This window comes from Pleuronectes platessa, chromosome 18 (assembly GCF_947347685.1).
Source record: "Pleuronectes platessa chromosome 18, fPlePla1.1, whole genome shotgun sequence".
NCBI classification, from domain to species: Eukaryota; Metazoa; Chordata; class Actinopteri; order Pleuronectiformes; family Pleuronectidae; genus Pleuronectes; species Pleuronectes platessa.
The window spans coordinates 6760652-6781378 of NC_070643.1; the positions used below are offsets into that span (position 1 = coordinate 6760652).

General features: G+C 42.4%; 3 protein-coding genes across 3 annotated transcripts; 1 reads left to right on the top strand and 2 right to left on the bottom strand.

Moving 5' to 3' along the window:
* Positions 1–498: 498 nt before the first annotated feature.
* On the top strand, positions 499–6544 carry eif3i (eukaryotic translation initiation factor 3, subunit I). Its single transcript, XM_053446786.1, has 11 exons — positions 499–648; positions 1031–1123; positions 1632–1719; positions 1872–1937; positions 2064–2213; positions 2807–2934; positions 3205–3315; positions 5226–5315; positions 5418–5491; positions 5924–6016; positions 6112–6544. The coding sequence occupies exons 1-11, from the start codon at positions 646–648 to the stop codon at positions 6191–6193; spliced, it is 978 nt and encodes a 325-aa protein (XP_053302761.1). The 5' UTR covers positions 499–645; the 3' UTR covers positions 6194–6544.
* A 987-nt stretch (positions 6545–7531) lies between these two features.
* On the bottom strand, positions 7532–12893 carry hdac1 (histone deacetylase 1). The gene is made up of 12 exons (XM_053446785.1): positions 12770–12893; positions 11834–11946; positions 10977–11094; positions 10718–10792; positions 10469–10607; positions 10013–10154; positions 9826–9918; positions 9490–9598; positions 9024–9404; positions 8776–8931; positions 8645–8690; positions 7532–8467 (listed from the first exon to the last, which is right to left on the bottom strand). The coding sequence occupies exons 1-12, from the start codon at positions 12816–12818 to the stop codon at positions 8440–8442; spliced, it is 1449 nt and encodes a 482-aa protein (XP_053302760.1). The 5' UTR covers positions 12819–12893; the 3' UTR covers positions 7532–8439.
* A 4126-nt stretch (positions 12894–17019) lies between these two features.
* On the bottom strand, positions 17020–19747 carry marcksl1b (MARCKS-like 1b). Its single transcript, XM_053446582.1, has 2 exons — positions 19425–19747; positions 17020–18441 (listed from the first exon to the last, which is right to left on the bottom strand). Exons 1-2 carry the CDS (start codon positions 19512–19514, stop codon positions 17896–17898), a joined length of 636 nt encoding a protein of 211 aa, XP_053302557.1. The 5' UTR covers positions 19515–19747; the 3' UTR covers positions 17020–17895.
* Between the last annotated feature and the right edge of the window lie 980 nt (positions 19748–20727).

Here is a 20727-nt window from a genome sequence, read left to right on the forward strand (position 1 = left end):
ATGTTGAAGTCACATAAGGTTGAAGTCACATAGAAAAATGCTTTAGCGAGGGAAAAATGTGCACATCCACAAAACAGTCTGTTCGTGAGAGGAAGAAATCTGCACACAATACAAAGTAGGATTAAGAGAAACAGGAGTACATGGATAAGAAGAGGTGTGGGAGAAACAATCTGCTCAACTTTTGCATCATCCTCCCATTAAACATCATTTAAGAATCCCTCATCAGCTCTTAAGGATTTAAAAAAAAAGCACCATGACAAACATTTTACTTAAGTCTTAATTCAATTTTTGTAATGACTCATTTTTCTCTACTTGTACATTCCTCATGGCTTTGTATTATTTCAATAATTCAGTCCCATTTATTTTGTTTTTTTCTATCAAATCTATTTTGCTGTTACTGTGATGAACTGATGGTTAAATGTTATTTACTGTACGAACAGTGAATATATCTTTCAGAGTGAGTTCAATGACTCCAGCAGGTGGCAGTACGTGACGCAAGCTGCACCTCAAGCAAGACGTAGAAGAAGAAAGCTACTTCCTTTTCCGCCACGGCTCCGGCGCCTGTAACACGAGTGTTCATCTTTTCTCTCTTTGAGGCGACGCAGAGAATAAACCGGGCAGAGTGGCAGCTCACCGGCGGTAACAATGGTTAGTGTGTCTCTTTTTTAAATAAAACCTAGCGAGTTTGATTCTTCCCAGAACTGCGCTCATTGTCTAACGCGCAGTGTTAGCTTCGGTTTAGCTAGCATATGTGTCCCGGCTAACTTTAGCTTAGCTTCCGAATGAGTCGACGTTGAGCCGAATGTGAGCTGGTTGGTGTTAGCTGCTCGACGGAGGTGATGCGGAGGGATTAGGTGTCTGTAACTTTTATATAAAAACAAATAAGATAATGATACGTCAGTGTGAGTGAGCACAGACGGCAGCATCCATGCGTCTCCGTGCGAGCACCTGACCGGATTCAAGCGGCTCCTGCCCCTGGTTCACAGCTGTTGTTCTCCGCATCTGTTTCAACGTCCATCCCTCCCCACAGAAACCCATCCTGCTGCAGGGCCACGAGAGGTCCATCACCCAAATCAAGTACAACAGAGAGGGAGACCTGCTGTTCTCAGTGGCTAAAGACACGGTGAGTTGACTGCACCGTTCAGCAAGAACGTTTGCAAATTCAAGACCATAATAAACATGCATTTGTGACCCATGTCAAGAACGACAGACTGAGCAGAGCCTGAGAATCACTGACACATCCCCCATAGTAAATGATGAGTTGAAGTAGCCTAGGAGACAATATTTCTCAATGTCAAGTTATCTCTCAAACTACAGACAGAGACTGTTGATTCCCACAAGCGAGTTTATCGAGCAGGCGTTTGTAGACTCAGTTTTCACCTCCATGCTGATCTTATTTGTATTTTTGTTACTGCTTATAATTGTATAATTACGAAAGTACTACAACTTGCTGTCAAAACATTTCTTTTAAAAACATACAAAATTTAGATGATTGAGTTTCCGACTTTTTAACATCCAGCAGAAAACCTGGTCCATTCTTATCTGGTCATGTTCTGATTCCTGTTGTTATCACGATGCAAGTGTATTTTGCGACTTATCCACTGCATCTTCTCCAATGTCCCCCTCCTCAGGTTACCAACGTGTGGTATTCTGTCAATGGCGAGAGGCTGGGCACCTACAATGGACACACAGGAGCTGTGTGGTGTGTCGACTGTGATTGTATCCTTTTCAACAACTTTACTTTGACCTTTTAGTTTTATAACAATCATTTACAGAATATAATGTTTGAGCTCATATTCCAGTGATGCAGTGTCTCTAGCTCTACTAGCTGATGTCGTACATGTTTGGTTCCTTAACACGACGTCTCTCAGGGGACACTAAAAACGTTTTGACAGGATCAGCCGACAACAGCTGTCGACTTTGGGACTGTCAGACCGGTAGGTAGAATCTAGATGCGGACTTTCTCAGCCGACTTAGATTTCACCTTTTTAAGATTTCAACGCTGTAGTTTGAGATCCTACAACCACTTACCTGCCGCTCCTCCGTCCCACTGTGCTGCACAGGTAAACAGCTGGCCCTGCTCCAGACCAACTCTGCTGTCAGGACGTGCGGCTTCGACTTCAGCGGCAACATCATCAGTTTCTCCACAGACAAGCAGATGGGTTACCAGTGTTTCCTGAACTTCTTCGACCTGAGGGATCCCCAGCAGATCGGTACATGTCACACACTGCACCTAAACAATCCTCACTCAGCAGGGACTTATATTGATTTACCTTAAATATAGATGAGAGCAGCTCTTATAATTTGTTTTGGGTTACTTTATACATGGATTGTATATACAATTTGTATTAAAAAGTCAAATTGCACTGCTATTTGGTGTAAGCTAATCTATGGCTATTTTGTTATTTTAATTTTAAAATGTACTTTTTTTTGCAATTAACTGTTACAATCACTCACAATGCTGTTATTATTTATGAACTGTTTGGATAAAGATTGAGATTGAAAATAGCTTTTAAACAATTTGTGAACAATTCTTTTGTGACCTATATAAAAAGACAAATGACGAGTCGGTCAAAAAGTTCAAAACTCACTAGCCCATATCTCACTAACTTGGATCCATGACACATGAGATTTCAGTTCCCTAAGTTTTTCATGTGACCAAACCATCATTTCATTAACATCTGTGATGGTGAGTCCTCAAAGTGTGAAGCTTTGACATGGAATGATCCAGTAACACTGCTGGAGAATATATTGATCAGCAGGATCTTCTCAGTGGAATAACAAGCGTATCCCTCCATCTCTGCAGAGGACAACCAGCCGTACCTGTCGTTACCCTGCAACGATCACAAGATCACCAGTGCAGTGTGGGGGCCTCTGGGAGAGTTCGTCATCTCTGGTCACGAGAACGGAGAGTTCAACCAGTTCAGCGCCAAGGTACTGGTCACAAATGTGAATGTAATGAATTGATTTTTTGCTAATAAATCAAAAAATCTGAAACTGGATACGGACACGATAGCTATAAATTATTCAGTTGGAGAATAAGTACTTTATTTGCCAGAAAATATATTTTTGTATATTTCAGTGAGGGATGTAAAGCATGTATACATATAAGTGTACAGGCAAAGGTAACCAGAAGGTCGGGAGAGGGACATTGTGAAGCAAAGTTTCCACTAGCATGTCCTGATACCTATTATTTGTGGACAGTCCGGAGAGATCCTGAAGACGGTCAAGGAGCACACCAAACAGATCAATGACATTCAGACATCCGTGGACCTCACGATGTTCGTCAGTGCTTCAAAAGACAACAGCGCCAAGGTAAGACCTGTCAACTCTCCAGGCGTACTAATCAGGGTTCGTACGGTCATGGAAAACCTGGAAAAGTCATGTAATTTTAAAATGTGTTTTTCCAGGCCTGGAAAAGTCATGGAAAAAAATTATCTCCCAAAAGTTTTGGAAAAGTCATGGAATTTTGTTATATTAATATTTTCATGTTGTTCATTTTAGGGATGGACATAATTAATAGACGATGAGTTTCGTCGATGACATTATTTTTTCATGGATGAAACTATTGCATGTTCGCTATGTGGCAGGACGTCGGAATATCCGAGTTGCCTTGAACGCATCACAGCGAGGATGTTAGCATTTGGAGAAAGCAGCCCGGAGCTTACCTGCGCTGCTCGGCTTCATGTCCGCACACGGACCGTCAGTCCACCTGGAGGGGAACCCGGACAGACCCGGGTCTGTGTCAGGGGTTCCGGGAGTTAGGGCGTGACAATAACTTGACTGAGAGGGCGAGAACAGTCAAATTCAGCTAGCTCCAAACGGGGCTTAGTCTAGAGTACAGCAGCGCATATTTTCAAGTGTTACCAGTGAACAGATCCCGTTTAACTGCCACAAGTGTTGTTCATCTTCGAATAAAGTTTTCAATGAGGAAACACGCTTAGTTTTTTCTATTTTCACTGCATTTTAATATAGCCTATAAATAGTGAATATTAATATGAAAATATTAATGATTAATCGAAAATCGATCGTTAATTCTCCCAACGATCGATTAAGACCATTTAATTGAATGCCCATCCCTAGTTCATTTACGCTGAGTTTTAAATAATTCATATGCTTTTAAAGAAATACGCTAAAAAATAAGCAGGCATACTTGGGTTTGTGTAATTTAAAGTATACTGTATGCCTTGGAATTCTCATTGTTAGTTTGAATACTACATTGTCACTTTTTCGCGAATACACCGAGATTTCACAAAATGTTCGGTCAAGGAAATTTGGTTTAAAGTCATGGAAAAGTCATGGAAATCCACTGGTCAAAATGTGTATGAACCCTGACTAATACCAATGCAATCACACAGTTCTGTTTGTGGTTTTAAGTTGCATATAATGACAACACATAATTCCACAAGCAATGTGACAATTATATTTGAAAGTTGTCCTGTTTCATTTTGTGTGAGTTACCCAGTGTATTACAGTGTTTACTACTACTGGTGGAACAAACCTAAATTACAAACTGATCTTGCATAGCAAACCGACTAGTTAATAATAACAACAACAACAATAACTACCTTTCAAAACAGCCGTTGCAAAGTGCTTCACCATGAGCACAAATAAAAACCAGAAAAGCTAAACATCAAAGACAAGCAAAATAATACAGTGGCAATTTAAATCAAAGACTGGATGATGAAGGATTAACGAAATGTAAATAATACCATTAAGCAAAACCATTTGGCTGCATTGGACATTTCAACATAAAGTAGTCCTCAAAGCGTAGATGCTGTGGCTCCTAAAAATAATGAATTTGCACTACTCTTCTAAAGTCATCTGGGGACCCGAGCCAGATTGCAGTGAGAGAAAGTGAGCGTAGGTCTCCACATTTGAGCTTGCTCCGTATTTTAAGAGGCTCGTATTTGAAGAAGTGTCCCAACAAACGACATTTGCAGTCCAAACTAATGGATTAACACGTGAGGCTACTGGTTCCAGTTACTTTTTGATTATCTAGATCTTGTATCACCATTTTCTGGTTGAACAAGAGCAATAAGGGGAACCTGGTGCAACACTGCTAAGCATAAGACTGTTGAACCATGTCAGTGTATCATACTGATGTATTAACTGATAATTATTGCTATGCCTGTTCACAGTTAGTTGTTGTTAGGATGTCCCACCATCACCCTCTGATATCCCACTCTGTCACTGAGCATGTGGTGTCTTCTCTTTCCTCTCAGCTCTTTGACTCTGCTACTCTCGACCACATCAAGACGTTCAAGACAGAGAGACCTGTCAACTCTGCGGCCATCTCCCCCATTATGGATCATGTAAGAGAAAACTTTGACAGTTCAAAATGTATCCTACTGCCACAAATAACTGTCTAGCCCCATTGACCTGTAACTTGTGTCCGGTGTGTGTGTTTGGATCAGGTGGTGATGGGAGGTGGGCAGGAAGCCATGGAAGTCACCACGACCTCCACCAGGATTGGCAAGTTTGAGGCCAGGTGAGGTCGAGAATGATAACCTCCCCGCTTTAAACCTAATGTTTACCAACAGAGGCTTTCAGTATCTGGTGATTGTGAGCTAAAGTTGTAATATTACAAGAATGAAGTGGTAATATTACGACCATAAAGATGTAATTTAAGAAGAATTAAGTCACAATATCACAGGAATAAAGAAACATTTTTGTTGAAATAAGCAACAAGGAGAAACTGCTAGCTGGAGTTTGGTCACAAATATTGAACTGATGTCATTGATTCCTGAGAAACTACTGAACATCACACTGATGTCAAGAATTCCCACCTTCAAGTGGCCCTAATACTGTTTTGTAGTTAATAGATTTATACCATGCAAGAACGTAATTCTTTGTTCGCCAATCACATGCTAAAATACCAGTGTGATAACATGACTTATTCACTTGTCTTTCCTATCCCAAGGTTCTTCCACGCTGCCTATGAAGAAGAGTTTGGCAGAGTCAAAGGACATTTCGGCCCCATCAACTGTGTGGCGTTCCACCCCGATGGCAAGAGGTAGGACACAGATTAGCTTCTCAAAGAACACGGGTGTAAAACACAAAGGAGTCGCTGTAATAATGTGTTTGTGCTCCTGTGCTTGTCGTCTACAGTTACAGCAGTGGAGGAGAAGACGGATACGTAAGGATTCATTACTTTGACCCACATTACTTTGACTTTGAACTGGAGGCATAAGAAGAATCAGGCTCCTCGACTCCGCAGCGCCAACCACCGCAACACTCGGCCCAGTCAGGAGGAGGGAGGTCGCAAGAGCTATTTGACTGCTTCTCATTTCAGAGTGTGGTGTGTTTTAAAAGGCCGTTTTTTGTAATAACACTTGGAAACTGTTCGGTGATATCAGAAGCATAAGAGTAAAAACTTTTGTATCCTTGATCTGCAAAGTTTAGCGCGACTGGACTTTAAGCCACACCCCCTGATTCCGAACTTTGTTTAATCTGCTTCTACAACCGAGTAGAATTTGATTTATTAAAACTGTTGTAATCCATTCCACCATGTATCAACATAAAAATTACCTCTTCAAGTCAAGTTCTTTGTGATCTCTTAGTCCTTAAACTATAAGTTCCCACCAATACCAGAACTACCAAGTCCACCCCAAGGTTATCTGTGTGAAGTGGTTTGTGTAGTAGGCAGATGAAAACGTAACATATCTGGAAGAGGTACTAAATAAAATATTAACATCCTACTGGAATTGAAAAGAAAGCAGCGATAGGATTTCTGATTAGTTTTTACACCTGAGGCACGTTCACACACATTTTCTTCCATGCTGCAATGTTTGTGTATTCCACACCATCGTTTACACTTAAATGTAAACTTTCAATCCTTTTTTGGTTAGGGCTGAACACAGCCGACAGTGGTGGCTAATTGCAAAGTGACATCAGAATCGGAAGGTATTTATTGCCGAGTAGGTTTACACCTACCAGGAATTTGCTCTGGTTATTGGTGCATACAATGATCAAAACACATATTTACTCACTATAACATTCAGACAAGAACATATCTATATAAAAGATGCAAAATGCTAAACAGTGTCAATGTAATATGTGTTAATTTAACACATCCTTGAGGTGTGGGGGCGGAATAAAAGTCAGTCAGGTGGGGGTCCCGGGCCTTGATGAGGCCAACTGCAGCCGGGAAGAAGCTGGTCTTGGTCCTGATGGCCCGCAGCCTCGTGCCCGAGGGAAGAACCTCAAAGAGTTTGTTTCCCTGGTGGGAGGGATCAGCCACAATCTTACCTGCACGCCTCAGGGTCCTCGAGGCATTCAGGTCCTGTAGAGATGGCAGATGCAGCCGGTCACCTTCTCAGCAGAAAGGATGATACGCTGCAGCCTCCTTTTGTCGTTTGCGGTGGCAGCAGCGAACCAGATGGTGATGGAGGAGGTGAGGATGGACTCGATTATACATATCCTCTAAACTACAAAAACTGCTGAAGTATTGAACCATAAATATACGCAACTGGAATAAACCCTAGATTTTTGGACAGCAAGTGCATTGTAAATAATATCAAGACGTGACCATAGGTTATTCATTTTTTTATTACAAAGTCATGATAATACACATTTCACAAGGATAGAACTCCAGACAGCCACATGTCGAGCGTTGGAGCCGCTCACTCCACCTTTTATAATGGTACAAAATATCTAAAACAGGTCACTCACTCCCCGACACAATGTTCGTACACATTCACACACAAACCATTCAGGAGGAGAAACACTTGACTGTGATAAACACTGTCTTCATAGGAAGACGGGATGAAGGGACAGACGTTAAAAGTAAAAAAAAAAATAAAATTAACACTGAGCATAGAACAGGGCCTGACTGGGTAAAAGGGAGAGTATTATGTACACAGTAAAAGGCGACTTCATTCTAAACATGCATTCACTGATAAATGAACACAGCAAAGCCAGACTTTCAGTTTGGGGAATGCTGGTTATTCTAACAGTACCATAAATAGACATTTTTTGCATGTGAGCACTAGACTTGTAAATCATCTACGTCTCTGCAGGTAAGTTGTCATGGGCCCCACATGTGTTAAATCTGAAATGGCATGAGGAACAGTAACGCTTAAGATCTTTACATTACAGCAGACCTGGTTCACACCATGGCTGGAAAGGATTTATGGCGTTTGTTTTTCACTCCATGGAGCTCCAGGTGGGTGGGGTTAACACTCAAGAGAAAAGGGCAACACAAAAGTCATGTTTTATCATTAATCAAATACTGTGTAAACGTTCTGGTCAACACCCACACAACTGGTGCTTCACTGAGCTTGGAAACAGGTGTGGCAAAATGTAAACCAGGTCGGCCAATGGGAACACAAGATAAAAGTGGAATACAGGAAGATCCTGTCATCATAGGAGGAGAGTAGAGGAATCAGTGGGGCTTGAGGAAAATACTACAGCCATCATTCTTTCCCGTGCAGGGCTTCAAGTTGTCTTCACCTCCTCTTTAGGTCTGGAACACAAACAAGGTTCCTAAGCACCAACATATCTGGCAACCAACTGTCGGCAGGGTAACTTAGATTTTACCAAAACGGTTTTGATCAAGAAACAACCGAAGAACACAAGGAAAATGGTTCTTGAAACTTGGCCAATCTGGTGAACTACTATACTTTGAATGTGCATGTCTTACCCTGACGTGTCCATCTTCTCTTCCTCCTTCTCCTCCTCTTTCACTTCTGGGGAGCAGCAAGACAGATGAATAAAATATTTAAAAAATGTAATTTAACTCCAAATCAGGGTAGTCTTGGGAACGAGAGTTACCTTTCTTTTCCTCTCCTTCCTTCTCTTCTTCCTTCTTGACTCGTTTCGGCTTCTTGTGGTTGGCTGCGTTCCGGCGGCCTCCTCCGTGCCCCTCCGCCTCGTCCTCAGAGTCAGAAAACTCCTCCTCACATGCTATCCTCTTGTCATGGGCCCGAACTGAAAACAGAACAACAGGCATAGTTCTTTAATATACCTTCAAAAGCAAAAACAGGCTTAACCAAAGTTCTGCATTCATGGATGTCTCTTACTGGAGACGCGTTTGTCGGGGTCCTCCTCGTCCTCGTCTCCGCTGTCGGGGTGCGGGGCGTCCTCTGGGATCGCCTGCATCTGGGTACCGGGGGCGTGTGGCAGCATGCGCAGGTTTTCAAACAGACGCTGCTTGATCTTCTCCAGGTACTCGTTGGTGTTCTGGTTGGTCATGTTGGACGGGCTGATGTGCAGCTTGAAGTCGGGCCCAAAGTACTCAAAGTAATCGTTGTAGGGCAGCTCGTTAGGGATGGAGCAGTCCAGGGCCACAGCCGTTTCATAGGTCCAGCAACGAGCCACGTTACGAATGGTGTAGCCGCCGCCGCCCAGCATCAGCAGCGGCAGGTTGAAGCTTTTGATGTACTCAACACATTTGGCGTGGCCTAAAAGAGTCGACACGTACTCATGTTTAATTCCCAGGACGTTTATAAGAGATCACTTTTTGGAGCGTGGCGTGTGTGTTTATACCTTTGATGGTAAGGTTGAAGCAGCCCAGTCTGTCTCCAGAGAGAGAATCAGCTCCACACTGGAGAACCACAGCACTTGGCTGGTACATCTCCATGACTTTAGCCATGATCTAAAACACAAAACACAAAAACTCAGAAATGTCCTTTTTAGGCATGAACTCCACAGAATGTCCGCACAATGAGGTCCGGACATTCTCTGGAGTTTGCCTTTCACTTATGAACAAGATTCTCCGGTGTTCACAACAACCCATATCTCTGGAGTGTCCACTCAAGGGGTGGAGCCGCAGGCAGAGGGGGGATTTATATTTAAATAGTTACGTGATAAAAACAGACTTACTGGTTTAAAGATAGCTTCATAGGACTCATCGTCGATGCCGTCTCTCAGTGGGTAGTTGACTGCATAGTACTTGCCCTTCCCAGCTCCAATGTCCTGCACATATTGAAAATATATCTCTGAGTTACTGTCCACATCTGCACAAGTAACAACTGGTTTCTACAGGAAAAATTGAGAACAAACGACTCACTCTCAGGTCTCCGGTGCCGGGGAAGTACTCCCCATACTTGTGGAAGGAGACAGTCATGACTCGGTCTGTGGTGTAGAAGGCCTCCTCCACCCCATCACCGTGGTGAATGTCGATGTCTATGTATAACACTCTCTGATGGTACCTGCACAGTACAGACATTTATGTTAACAACATCCTTAGAGACTCCAAGTTCTGGGACAGATAAATAACTGCATTCAAAACTTGCACCCGCCAAGAAAGAAGAAAAAGTCAAAGGAAGCAATCTGGTGTTTGGCAAATAAGAATGATTTGATTGTGTGCGTCACACATAAAGCTCCATGGCAGGTGTGGATGTAATCCAGCAAAACTATAACCAATACATGCCAGATTCTGTTTTTGCTCCAAATGAAGAAAACCTGTCAGATGGGTGTAGAAACAGGTCATGTAGAAACAGAGCAGCAGCGAGGCTCAACTCACTTGAGCAGCTCGAGGATGGCCAGGACGATGTCGTTGACGTAGCAGAAACCAGAAGCTTCAGACTTCTTGGCGTGATGGAGTCCACCTGCCCAGTTAATGGCGATATCTGTCTGCTGCTTGTTCAGCTTCACTGCTCCAGCTTCAAGAAGAAAGGAACAGAGTCAAAATATGGCGTTAATTAAAATGTTGTCAGTCCTCTGTGAAGACGGTGTCAGTGTTATTGTTGTATGCGTGGTTGGGACAACGCACCGACAGAGCCTCCTGTTGAGAGCTGGCAGAACTCGAACAGACCGTCAAACACTGGACAGTCCTCTCCTACATTGACTGTGAGGAAGAGACCAGGACAGAAAGATTGAACACACATGGACAGAAACAGAGTTAAAAATCAAACTGAACCCAATACAGTTCCTTATGTGGCCCTGCATCATAATTCTGGCACAGTGTCGGAGAACGTGAGCCCTGCAGGAAGAATACAGGAGCATCTGTCGGAGGACAAGTGGACACTCACATCTCTGCATCTGTTTGCTGTACTCAGACATGTTGTCTGGTCGGATGGACCTCAGGAACTTGATGTAGTCATCGCTGTGGTATTTTGTCATCTCTTCACCACTGGCTTTGTGTGGCCGCTGGAAACAGAAGCAAAAAGGTAGTGAGGAGGCCTTTTCTCCACTTGTCAGTAATACTTGGCCAGCAGGGGGTCTCGCACAGATCTGCTGTGTCTGACAAACAGAAGAGCCTGCACACTTTGTAGCGGTCACGTTACAAAAAGAGAAACGCTTTGTGTTGTGTGCACTGCAGTCTGTGTGACTCAACACTTGCAGGGAAACTTAAATACCATACTTTAAACTGTGAAAACTACTGCATGAGGTTTTAACACTACAGGGACAGATGTTCTGATGGAATTGTAGCACCACTGTCAGAAGCATTTTTTCAATTCAGGAATCTACTAACTGGGGACAATAATGATGGAAAGCTGGTCATCAACCCCAGGGGAGTTCATCTGGAGCTCTACATTCTTTTTGATAATGAGCACCGGGACATGCAGCAACCATCACCTTACAGATCAGATAACTTATTGAAATTGGGATTTAGGAAACTTAGATGTACCAGTGGATGCTGGAATTTTTTAATCGGTACCAACTTAAACACACTCATTAAGGCATGTGTGATTTAAAGCATAGATGGAGAAATCTTTTGATCTCTTTGAAAGTTATTCATCTCAAGTATGTGGCTAAGCGCACAAATCACGATCAAGTTGATGGGTTTTTAAAAAAAAAATACTTTTGAGAATATTGGTGTAATTTAACATGGTTAAGGCTTAAGCCACGGTGAAACTTAAAGATTGTGTGGAGTGATCCAACTCACATAAATCTCCATTTTCCTGTACAGTCCATAGTTGAGAAGGAGGTTGTGTGTCATGCGGATCCTGTGGGGTTTCATGGGATGGCCCTGGCCATAGTAGTAGTTCCCCACGTCACCTTGGAGAGAAACGGACACAGACAAGTTTATTTAACCAATAGAACAAAATAATTGTGTGGTACATTTTATATCCCTCATGTCAGAGTGGACTCAATGCCAAACTTCGTTCAAAAATGTTCCCTGAATACCAATTAGATGTGATGGACACGAACACGTCCTGAGTTTGACCTACATCCACATCACGGCTGATTGATTGTTTCATGTTCACAGTAGGATAATGTACAAAACCCCGTGGAACTGATATTTCAGAGTTATAAAAGCGAGAGTACGATCGATTTGAAGATAGGACTCTCGCTTATTGATTATTCACACGCTTTCTGACCCAGAGGTTTTTCAACATAAAGGGCCACTTTTCCTAAATAGTATTAAATAAAACAAAAGAGTGCAGGTGACATTGCTTCAGTGGATACGAGTATTGTGCACGACGACTTCCCCATATCTTGGAAGTTGTTAGACAGACTGATGTGATCCGCGCCGGAATTAGCTCACATACACATTTCACAGTGCAAGGCAACGCTTTACAAAATAAAAGGATGGATTCCGGCCATCGGATAACGGGGGAGTGAGGGGAGCACCGGATGAAACCCTGCGTGCAGCTTCAGGCTATCTGTTAGCGAACATGCTCATGCAGCTGGGATGCGCTACTTAGCCTATCGAGGAAGCTAACGTTAGCTTGCTACACCGGCTAGCTCAGCCGGGTTGTGCTGCACACTCGGTTGAAGAAAAAAGAAGGAAAAACATGTAAATTGCCCTGAACGTTGAGGCGCCGTGGAATCTGCTACAGCCGCGAGAGAGTCTGAGGTGAACAAGCTGGATATTTACCGTCATAGTAATAGCAAACTTTTTTCTTTGTTCCTGGAGACAGCGCCATTTTACACCAATTAGCCCCCCGACTCGCACCCACCGGCTCCGCTGCTCCGCTGCTGCACCCGCTGCAACGGGGAGCTCGAGCTGAGCTCTCGCCGACCAATCACAGGCGCTCCCCCGCCCGACCGGGAGGCGCCGGTGAGATAGCGCGAGCCGCTCTAAAGGCTGCAGCCCCCATAGATAGATATATATATAAAGGCCTTTATATATATATATATATATATATGTGGCAGCCCCAACCAGACAGTGAAGTCTAGACTGTGCACATCTGTAGCCTTTTATACAGGTATACGGATATAACGGATTTTGAGGACATGATAGATGTGTTTAAGGACATGATACAGGATATAAGTATATTAATATAGTGGTATTTTAGGATATGATCGGGGTATTTAAGGATATAATCAAGGTATTTAAGAATATAATCAAGGTATTTAAGAATATGATAAAGGTATTCTGATGATATGAGAAAGGGGTAGTTAAGTACATGATCGAGGTATTTAAGGATGTTATGTAGGGTTATTTAAGGATATGATCATGGTATTTAAGGATATGACAAAGGTTATTTAAGGACATGATTAAGGGGTATTTAGGGACATGATCGAGGTATTTAAGGATATGAGAAAGTTTATTTAAGGTTATCAGACAGGGGGATTTAAGGACATGATCAAGGTTTTTAAGTATATGATATAGAGGTTTTTTAAGGACATGATTGAGGTATTAAGGAGATGATATAGGTATTTAAGGATATGATATAGAGGATTTTAAGAGCATGATCGAGGTATTAAGGATATGATATAGGTATTTAACGATATAATATAGTTATTTAAGGCTGATTGGGGTATTGAAGGATATGATTGAGGTATTTGAGAACATGCTAGAGGTATTAAAGGATAGGATTGAGATATTTAAGGACATGGTATAGAAGTATAGAAGGACACAATCAAGGTATTTAATGTGAATGTCAACTTTATTTTTAATGCACATTTAGAACAGCTTGGTTGACCAAAGTGTTTTTACAAAGTAAAAGGTATAACAAGAAAACAGCAATAAGTAATATATTAAAATACTAATCTTTTTTTTTTTAAAACCTGCAGGCATAAAGAGGTTCTGAACTGGGAAAGATAAAGCTGAGATTTGTTTTAAAAAATGATTTGAAGCGTGCGAGAGAGCTGGCAGATCCAATGTGGGGTGGTAAGCTGTTCCACAAGTTTGGGGCGGCTAAAGGCTCAATCACCTCTGGTTATCAGCCACGTTTGAGGCAAATCCAGGAGCAGCTGAGTGGCTTACCTCAGCTCTCTATGGAGTGTGAGTATGAAGGAGTTCAACCAGGTAAGGCGGAGCCAGTCCATTAAGAGTTTTAAAAGTTAACAATAACATGTTAGATTCGATCCTGCAACGAACAGGAAGCCAGTGGAGGGAGCGAAACACAGTTGTTATATGATCCCTCTTTGTCTTTCCTGACAGGAGGCGAGCAGCAGCATTCTGGACGAGCTGCAGGTGTTGAATAAAGGCATAGATCCCCTATCAGCTATAAGTCTCAACTGAAAGAAGTTATACCTAACAACCGAGGAAATCTGCTTTTCAAATTTAAAAACACTGTCAACATAACACCAAGACTCTTTACATACGACGGAATATTAGGGGCTAGAAGGTGATCACATCCGGCAGTTCAGGGTGTCCAAACACAATGAACTCAGTCTTGTTTCATTTAGTTTGATGAAGTTTAAGTTCATCTATGATTTAATGTCGCTTAGTCCCATACCCTAACCATCATAAATAAATGCCTAACCCTAACCCTAACCCTAACCTAAACCCTAACCTAAACACTAAACCTTACCCTTATACCATGTCTCAACCCTCAAACAGTCCATTCAATTTGTGAGGACCAGCCAAAATGTCCTCACAATGATGGTATTGAACACAAATTGTCACTTATAGAAAGACATGCCCACACACACACACATATTAGAAATGTCAATACAGCACAAAAATGGAAAAGTGCATGTTACACGAATAATCCATGTTTAAAATTGTCCAGAAATGCCCTTGGTATGTGAGTGGGTGAAAGGGTTATTGATTTTTAAGTGCATGTATCAGTGTGTGTGTGTGTGTGTGAGCTTTTTAAGAAGTTGCTATTTGTCATTTATGGATGGTTCAGTGGTTCAGGTTCTGTGGAGTTGGCTCAGTGAGCAGCTCCAGGTGAACCAGGGAGAGGGGATTGGCCCAGCTGAGACTAGATGAGCAAATCAACTCACTCTTGAACCAGGCATCTGCATTTTTTTTTTATCATACTAAACTCCTTGCATTATCTATTTGTTTGAAGTTTTATTTGGACAGTGACATGCATTTGTTTCTGTATTTTGCTCAAGTTTATTTTCATTTCATTGTATTTTAGTTGTGTGTGGATAGATGATAGAAGGGACTGGTGAAGGCCATTCATTCAAAAGTTTCCCTTAACAGTTGCTATACTCATCAAATGCATAACACATTTCCCCGTTATTTGCTCATAATCAATTTCACACTGCAGTGTAATGGTTTTGCAACCATCACAGATTCTTAAAAAGTAGCACAAGAGATCAGAGGAAACAATCGGTGATCATCTTTGTGGCACTTCCTGTAACAGCCGCCAGGTGTCAGCGTGAGCCTACTCGTGTTTTGAATGCATCGTCCACATCTCTGCAGACCATGTCACTGCTAAATGAGAAATGCAGTGTCTCCGAAGTGATCAGTCACACAACCTCATGTAAAGTGTGCAGAACAAACAAATAAGTGAATAGAATAGATAAAATAAACACTTGTGGAGCAGCAGGGAAACAATCATATTCGACTGTACGTACTTTCTAATGTACACTGTCAGCTTTTAAGGCAGATTTACACAATAGACGTTTGACTTCTGATGATTTTTCCTGTTTTTATAAAACATTTTAATGGAAATAATAATACAAATGGTTAACAAATGCCTCTGTTACAAGAGACAAAGATCGCATCGACCGGGAGCTGTAGGCTTGTTTAAATAATTCTGAATTATTTGGAGCTTGGGTCCAAATGAAGCTCAGATCTCGGCTCATCATATCAGCATGTGAACTAGGTCAGTCCCCCCAGAACAGGGCTGCTGTGCTCAGTTAGCCAGGTTCATGTTCGCCCATGAATGGGCAGACTACTGTACACGTGAAGAACAAGAAGAAAAAGAAGAAGTAGTAGAAAGGGAAGGTAATGGTGATAACCTCAGTCACAAGACTAATAGAGGGCAAGGGGTAACTGCAGCTAAACCTGTGTGTGTGTTGGTGCGTTCAATTGGCTCCAATCAGCTCAAAGCATGTGGGCGACCACAGATTGTGACCGATGTGACATGTTGATGAAGTGACGTGTGCAATCATTTGATACCTAATCCCATATGAATTACAAACAATGTGCTTTTTGATTTTACAGTCAGTGGTGGTGTCGGTTTAAAGCCGGGCTGCTAATCCAATAATGGCGAATAATTCCATGAATGAGTCAAAACAATTTAACTGATGTCAAATTTGGCCTGATCCAGATTTTTCTGGCTTCTAAATGATAGAAATATGGTGCTAATCAACCATATCACTCGCCCCACTGTAATTAAACAGTTTGTTACCATGAACAGTTTCCTAATGTAACAATTTTTGAAGAAACCACTGTACTGACCTTTACTTTACCCTGAATTACAGCCATTATAGCCATGCTCAATCTAAAATCGAACACTGTATAGTTAATTTTCAATTTTCTTTGGGTTTATATTTGTATGTTAAGTTATTTATTTCTTTAATGTGTGTCTATTTTTACCATCTCGTTTGCTGCTGTAACATGGCAAATGTCCTCATAGTGGGACTAATAAAGGATGATCCTTATCCTTAAAAGTTGGTTGTGTAATTTCACCTTTCAAAATGGTAAAATGTAGCTCTTAATCAGTTTCTCGGGTTGAATAAATATGGAAGGGAGCAGCTGCTCCTATTTTATATGTTCTTCCATTTGTTTAATATGAAGACACCAAAACAATTGTAAATGTTAAAATTAGAGGAATTTCATTTCCGTATCCATCATCCTCACCGTGCTGCTGTTGGTCTCCATATATGGCTTTCCTATGGCTACAAAAAAATCGGAAACATACTAAACGGGCTCCTGACCTTCTCCTAAACCTAAGGCATGATGCAAATAACTGTCAAGACACATGCGCCGGTAGGTAAGGTAACCAACATTTATTTACCATTATCAACTTTACAATAAAACCAGTAACATCTGTCAACATTAGCAAAATAAAGAACAGAAATCAATCCAATGTATTTACAGAGACAAAGCAGATCCAGGCTCACACACGACAGATAAAACAACTCTGCTTCATATCAAACCGCAACAGTGAACATAGCAAGCTTAAGTGTTCTTTTTTTCATAGTAAGGTAAAAATCAAAATCGTCTATTTTTTTTTTTCTTTAAACAAACAAGACATAGCTTCTCTGAATCTTTAAGATGGTTCTCTATAATACACCACAAAATACTTCAAATTTGGGTTAAAATATAGGAATGTAAAAAGTTGGCAAGTCTCTTTCATTTTCTGATTTCATTTTTTTTTTCTCTATTAACAGTCATTTCAAGTGGTGGTGGTGTCCTAGTATATCATCTAGCTTCATCCTTCAGCTGGGAGGCATCTCCTTCTGCAGATTTTGGGGTAGAAGATGCCTCCGCTCCATCCTCCTCCAGCCGTTCTTCATCCGTCTTTACTTCTTGGTGTCGACAGCTCGCGTTCTAGCCACTAAAATCCATTTTCCACATCGTGACCAACCCACAGCCTAAAACTCAGTCCGGGTCCAGATGTCAAGCAGAAACCAGGGAAGTGATCTAGTGAATCTAGTCTGTCATCTTGTTATCATGACGAAAAAGTGGCACGTCGAAGGAGTCTCTCACATACATGTGTATATATTTACATATACATATATCCATATACATATGTATACATATACACATATATATATAAATATATATATATACTCTAAATTTTCTCTCTCTCTCTCGCTCTCTCTTGCAAAACAGTTCACCCAGTTCATTGTGAGCTCAAGGTACAATCACTCTTTCTTTTCAGAAGGAGCGGGGGTCGAGCTGCTCTCCTCTGTTGGTTTTGTGGCCTCAGGGGCTGGAGCAGCTGCCTCCTTGGCCTCCTCCTTCGGGGCCTCCTCTTTTGCTGGGGTCTCCTCCGCCTTGGGGGCCTCAGCTGCAGCGGCAGCAGCAGCCTCCTCCTTCACCTCCTCCTTCTTCTCCTCGGCCGGAGCAGCGGCTCCGTTCTCTGCGGGCTTCTCCTCAGAGGGGGTGGCAGCGGCAGCGACAGCCTCCTCTTTGACAGCCTCGGTTTTCTTGGTCTTCTTCAGGTTCAGCTTGAAGTTGAAAGATTTCTTCAGGGAGAACTTCTTCTTCTTCTTCTTGGGGGTCTCCTTGGCTGCAGCCTCGCCCTCTGGTTTGGCAGCGTCTCCATCTGCAGCAGGCGCTGGCACGATGGCGTCGCCTCCTGCGCCGGCTTCAGGCTCCTTGGCCGCCTCAGCTGAGCCATTGGTGGCAGCAGCATCCCCATCAGGCTTTGTGGAGACGTCGCCATTGGTTTTCACATGTCCATTCTCCTGGAAGAGGAATAAAAAATACAATAAGCCATATGTTTCTGACACTTAACCCCCTGCACATGCATGAAACACAAAGAGGATCTGTTTCTTATGTGGATTTCTCATTTCCTTCAAGCGCATCGTCGTGCTCATCAATTAACCACCGTGTCGCCCGGCTCAGAGGCGACGCCTTGCAGTACTCTAATCAGGCGATAGGCGGCGGTAGCGCCTCACAGACGGCTTAAGGCACCAGATAGACAGCGGCTCAACAAAGAGCAGACTGGAGCTCATCGATGGAAGAATCATAAGAAGTCATCTCATGCGATTTTTACCCTCACATCGAAAAACAATCCCTGTTTATTATCTAATTTAATATGATTCTCAAATGAAGTCAGGGTTTGTGTCACTAAATGAGTGTGTGTGTGTGTGTGTGTGTGGGGGGGGGGGGGGTGTATTTCCATTCATAACGATCAAAAAATCATGTGAAATATGAAATCAACGACTAATTGGGACTCATCTACGTTAAAAAAAACACAAAACATCGCAGGGTGTGATTTCGTGAAGTGGCAGCTTAATACAAAATAAAGTATCAGGCGACAGGCTCGCATTCAACAAGGGAGGAGTAGTAGACTGCCTACGTGCTGCCGCTGCCTCCCCCTCCTCCCCATCCTTCCTCCCCCCTCTCCGCCTCACACTATCAAACACGTTGTTCAGTTTTGGGTTGAGATCTCAAATAAAACACACACACACACATACGCAAACTTTGAAATTGGATTCAACTCTTTAAAAAAATTAATTTGCAATACTACAATTTATTCAATCTTGGAGGATGGGATTGGGGGGGCAGGGGGTGACCCGTGCACGAGCAGGAGCCCGAGATGCTCCCACCTGACGAGCCCCGCACGTCCCCACGCTCAAGTGGAGTCCCCCTGATGAGGGACGGTGCGGATGGATGCAGTGAAAGGACTGATCTGAGATCTGAGAAGAGGGGCTGGAGGAGTTACCTGTCCGTTGGTCTTGACAGCCGCAGCATCAGCAGCGGCGGCGGCGGCCCCCTCAGCGACCACCTCTCCCTTGGATGCCTGGGATCCCATTGTCTTCGACTGCGCGTCTTCCAAAGCAAATTCAAAGCAAAAAAAAAAGGAAAATGTAAAAAAGAGCGCGCGTGTTTGTGTCTGTGCTTTTCTTTCTGTCGAAGTTAATCCAAAACCTCCGGGTTGAGATAAGTATCCAGGCGGGGGAGAGAGTTTGCTTGAGCAGTGTTCACACGTCCCGACTCGTCACCCTGGCAGACCGAGACCCTCTAAATTCTACACTGGTTCACCGCGACGCTTCAGCATACAGCAGGTCCGAGGCCCCGCCCCCAGGAGGGACCCGGCCCGGCTCTGGCCAACCAGCGTCGAGCCCAAGGGCACGTCTGCCCCGCGCCGGCCAATCATCCCCAGCCACCCTAATTGTTCCCGCCCATCCAGAAGACCCCCTGCGAGGAAATCAATTCAGCGCAACAGATTTCAGTGTTTAATAGTTACTGTATATGTGTTTATTTAGTTCTACTCTAAGAAATGCTCAGATGAACATGAGGAATACAAGTTAGAATAAATATATAGAATAAACAATAGAACAAATATATAGTTAGAATACATAGAATAAAACTTAGAATACATAGATAGAATAAAGCTGAATCCCTGCATCTATCTATCTATCTATCTATCTATCTATCTATCTATCCCTCCATCACCCAACAACCTGAGTATTAATACAAAATTTATGTTAATGTAAGTATGATAAAGCTGTAATAAGAATACATTTGTTTTAAAACTACAATTTTAACACTCGTAACTTGTTTACATTCAGAGTAGTTTTCACTATATATGTCAGCTGATGGGCTTATTTGGTTAAAATCCTAATTAGTGCTTTAGTTTGAGTTTTTCACTAACTTACGTTTGCGATATGAAGTAATGCACTCCGTTGCAATAGTTTCACTTTGGAGGATTAGTTTAGCAAGCAGGGACATTTCGGAGTGTTTCTCTTTTGGTTTCAGTAAAGACATTTACATCTTAAATGAATGTCTGATTCAGCATATAGTCAGAGTTTCAGAAAAAAATATAATATGACTCGTCGTTGCCAGGATTTGTGTCAGATGTCAATACAGCCATGATTCAGATTCATGATATGAAAGGTTAAGACAGTTTGTAGTGACTCATACGAGCACCAAGGAATATTTCGGTTTCAATTTCATTTGGGAGATACAGAAAATTCCAACATGCCGATTTCATTTCAGTTTGAGCAGCACTGGATTCCCTGGAG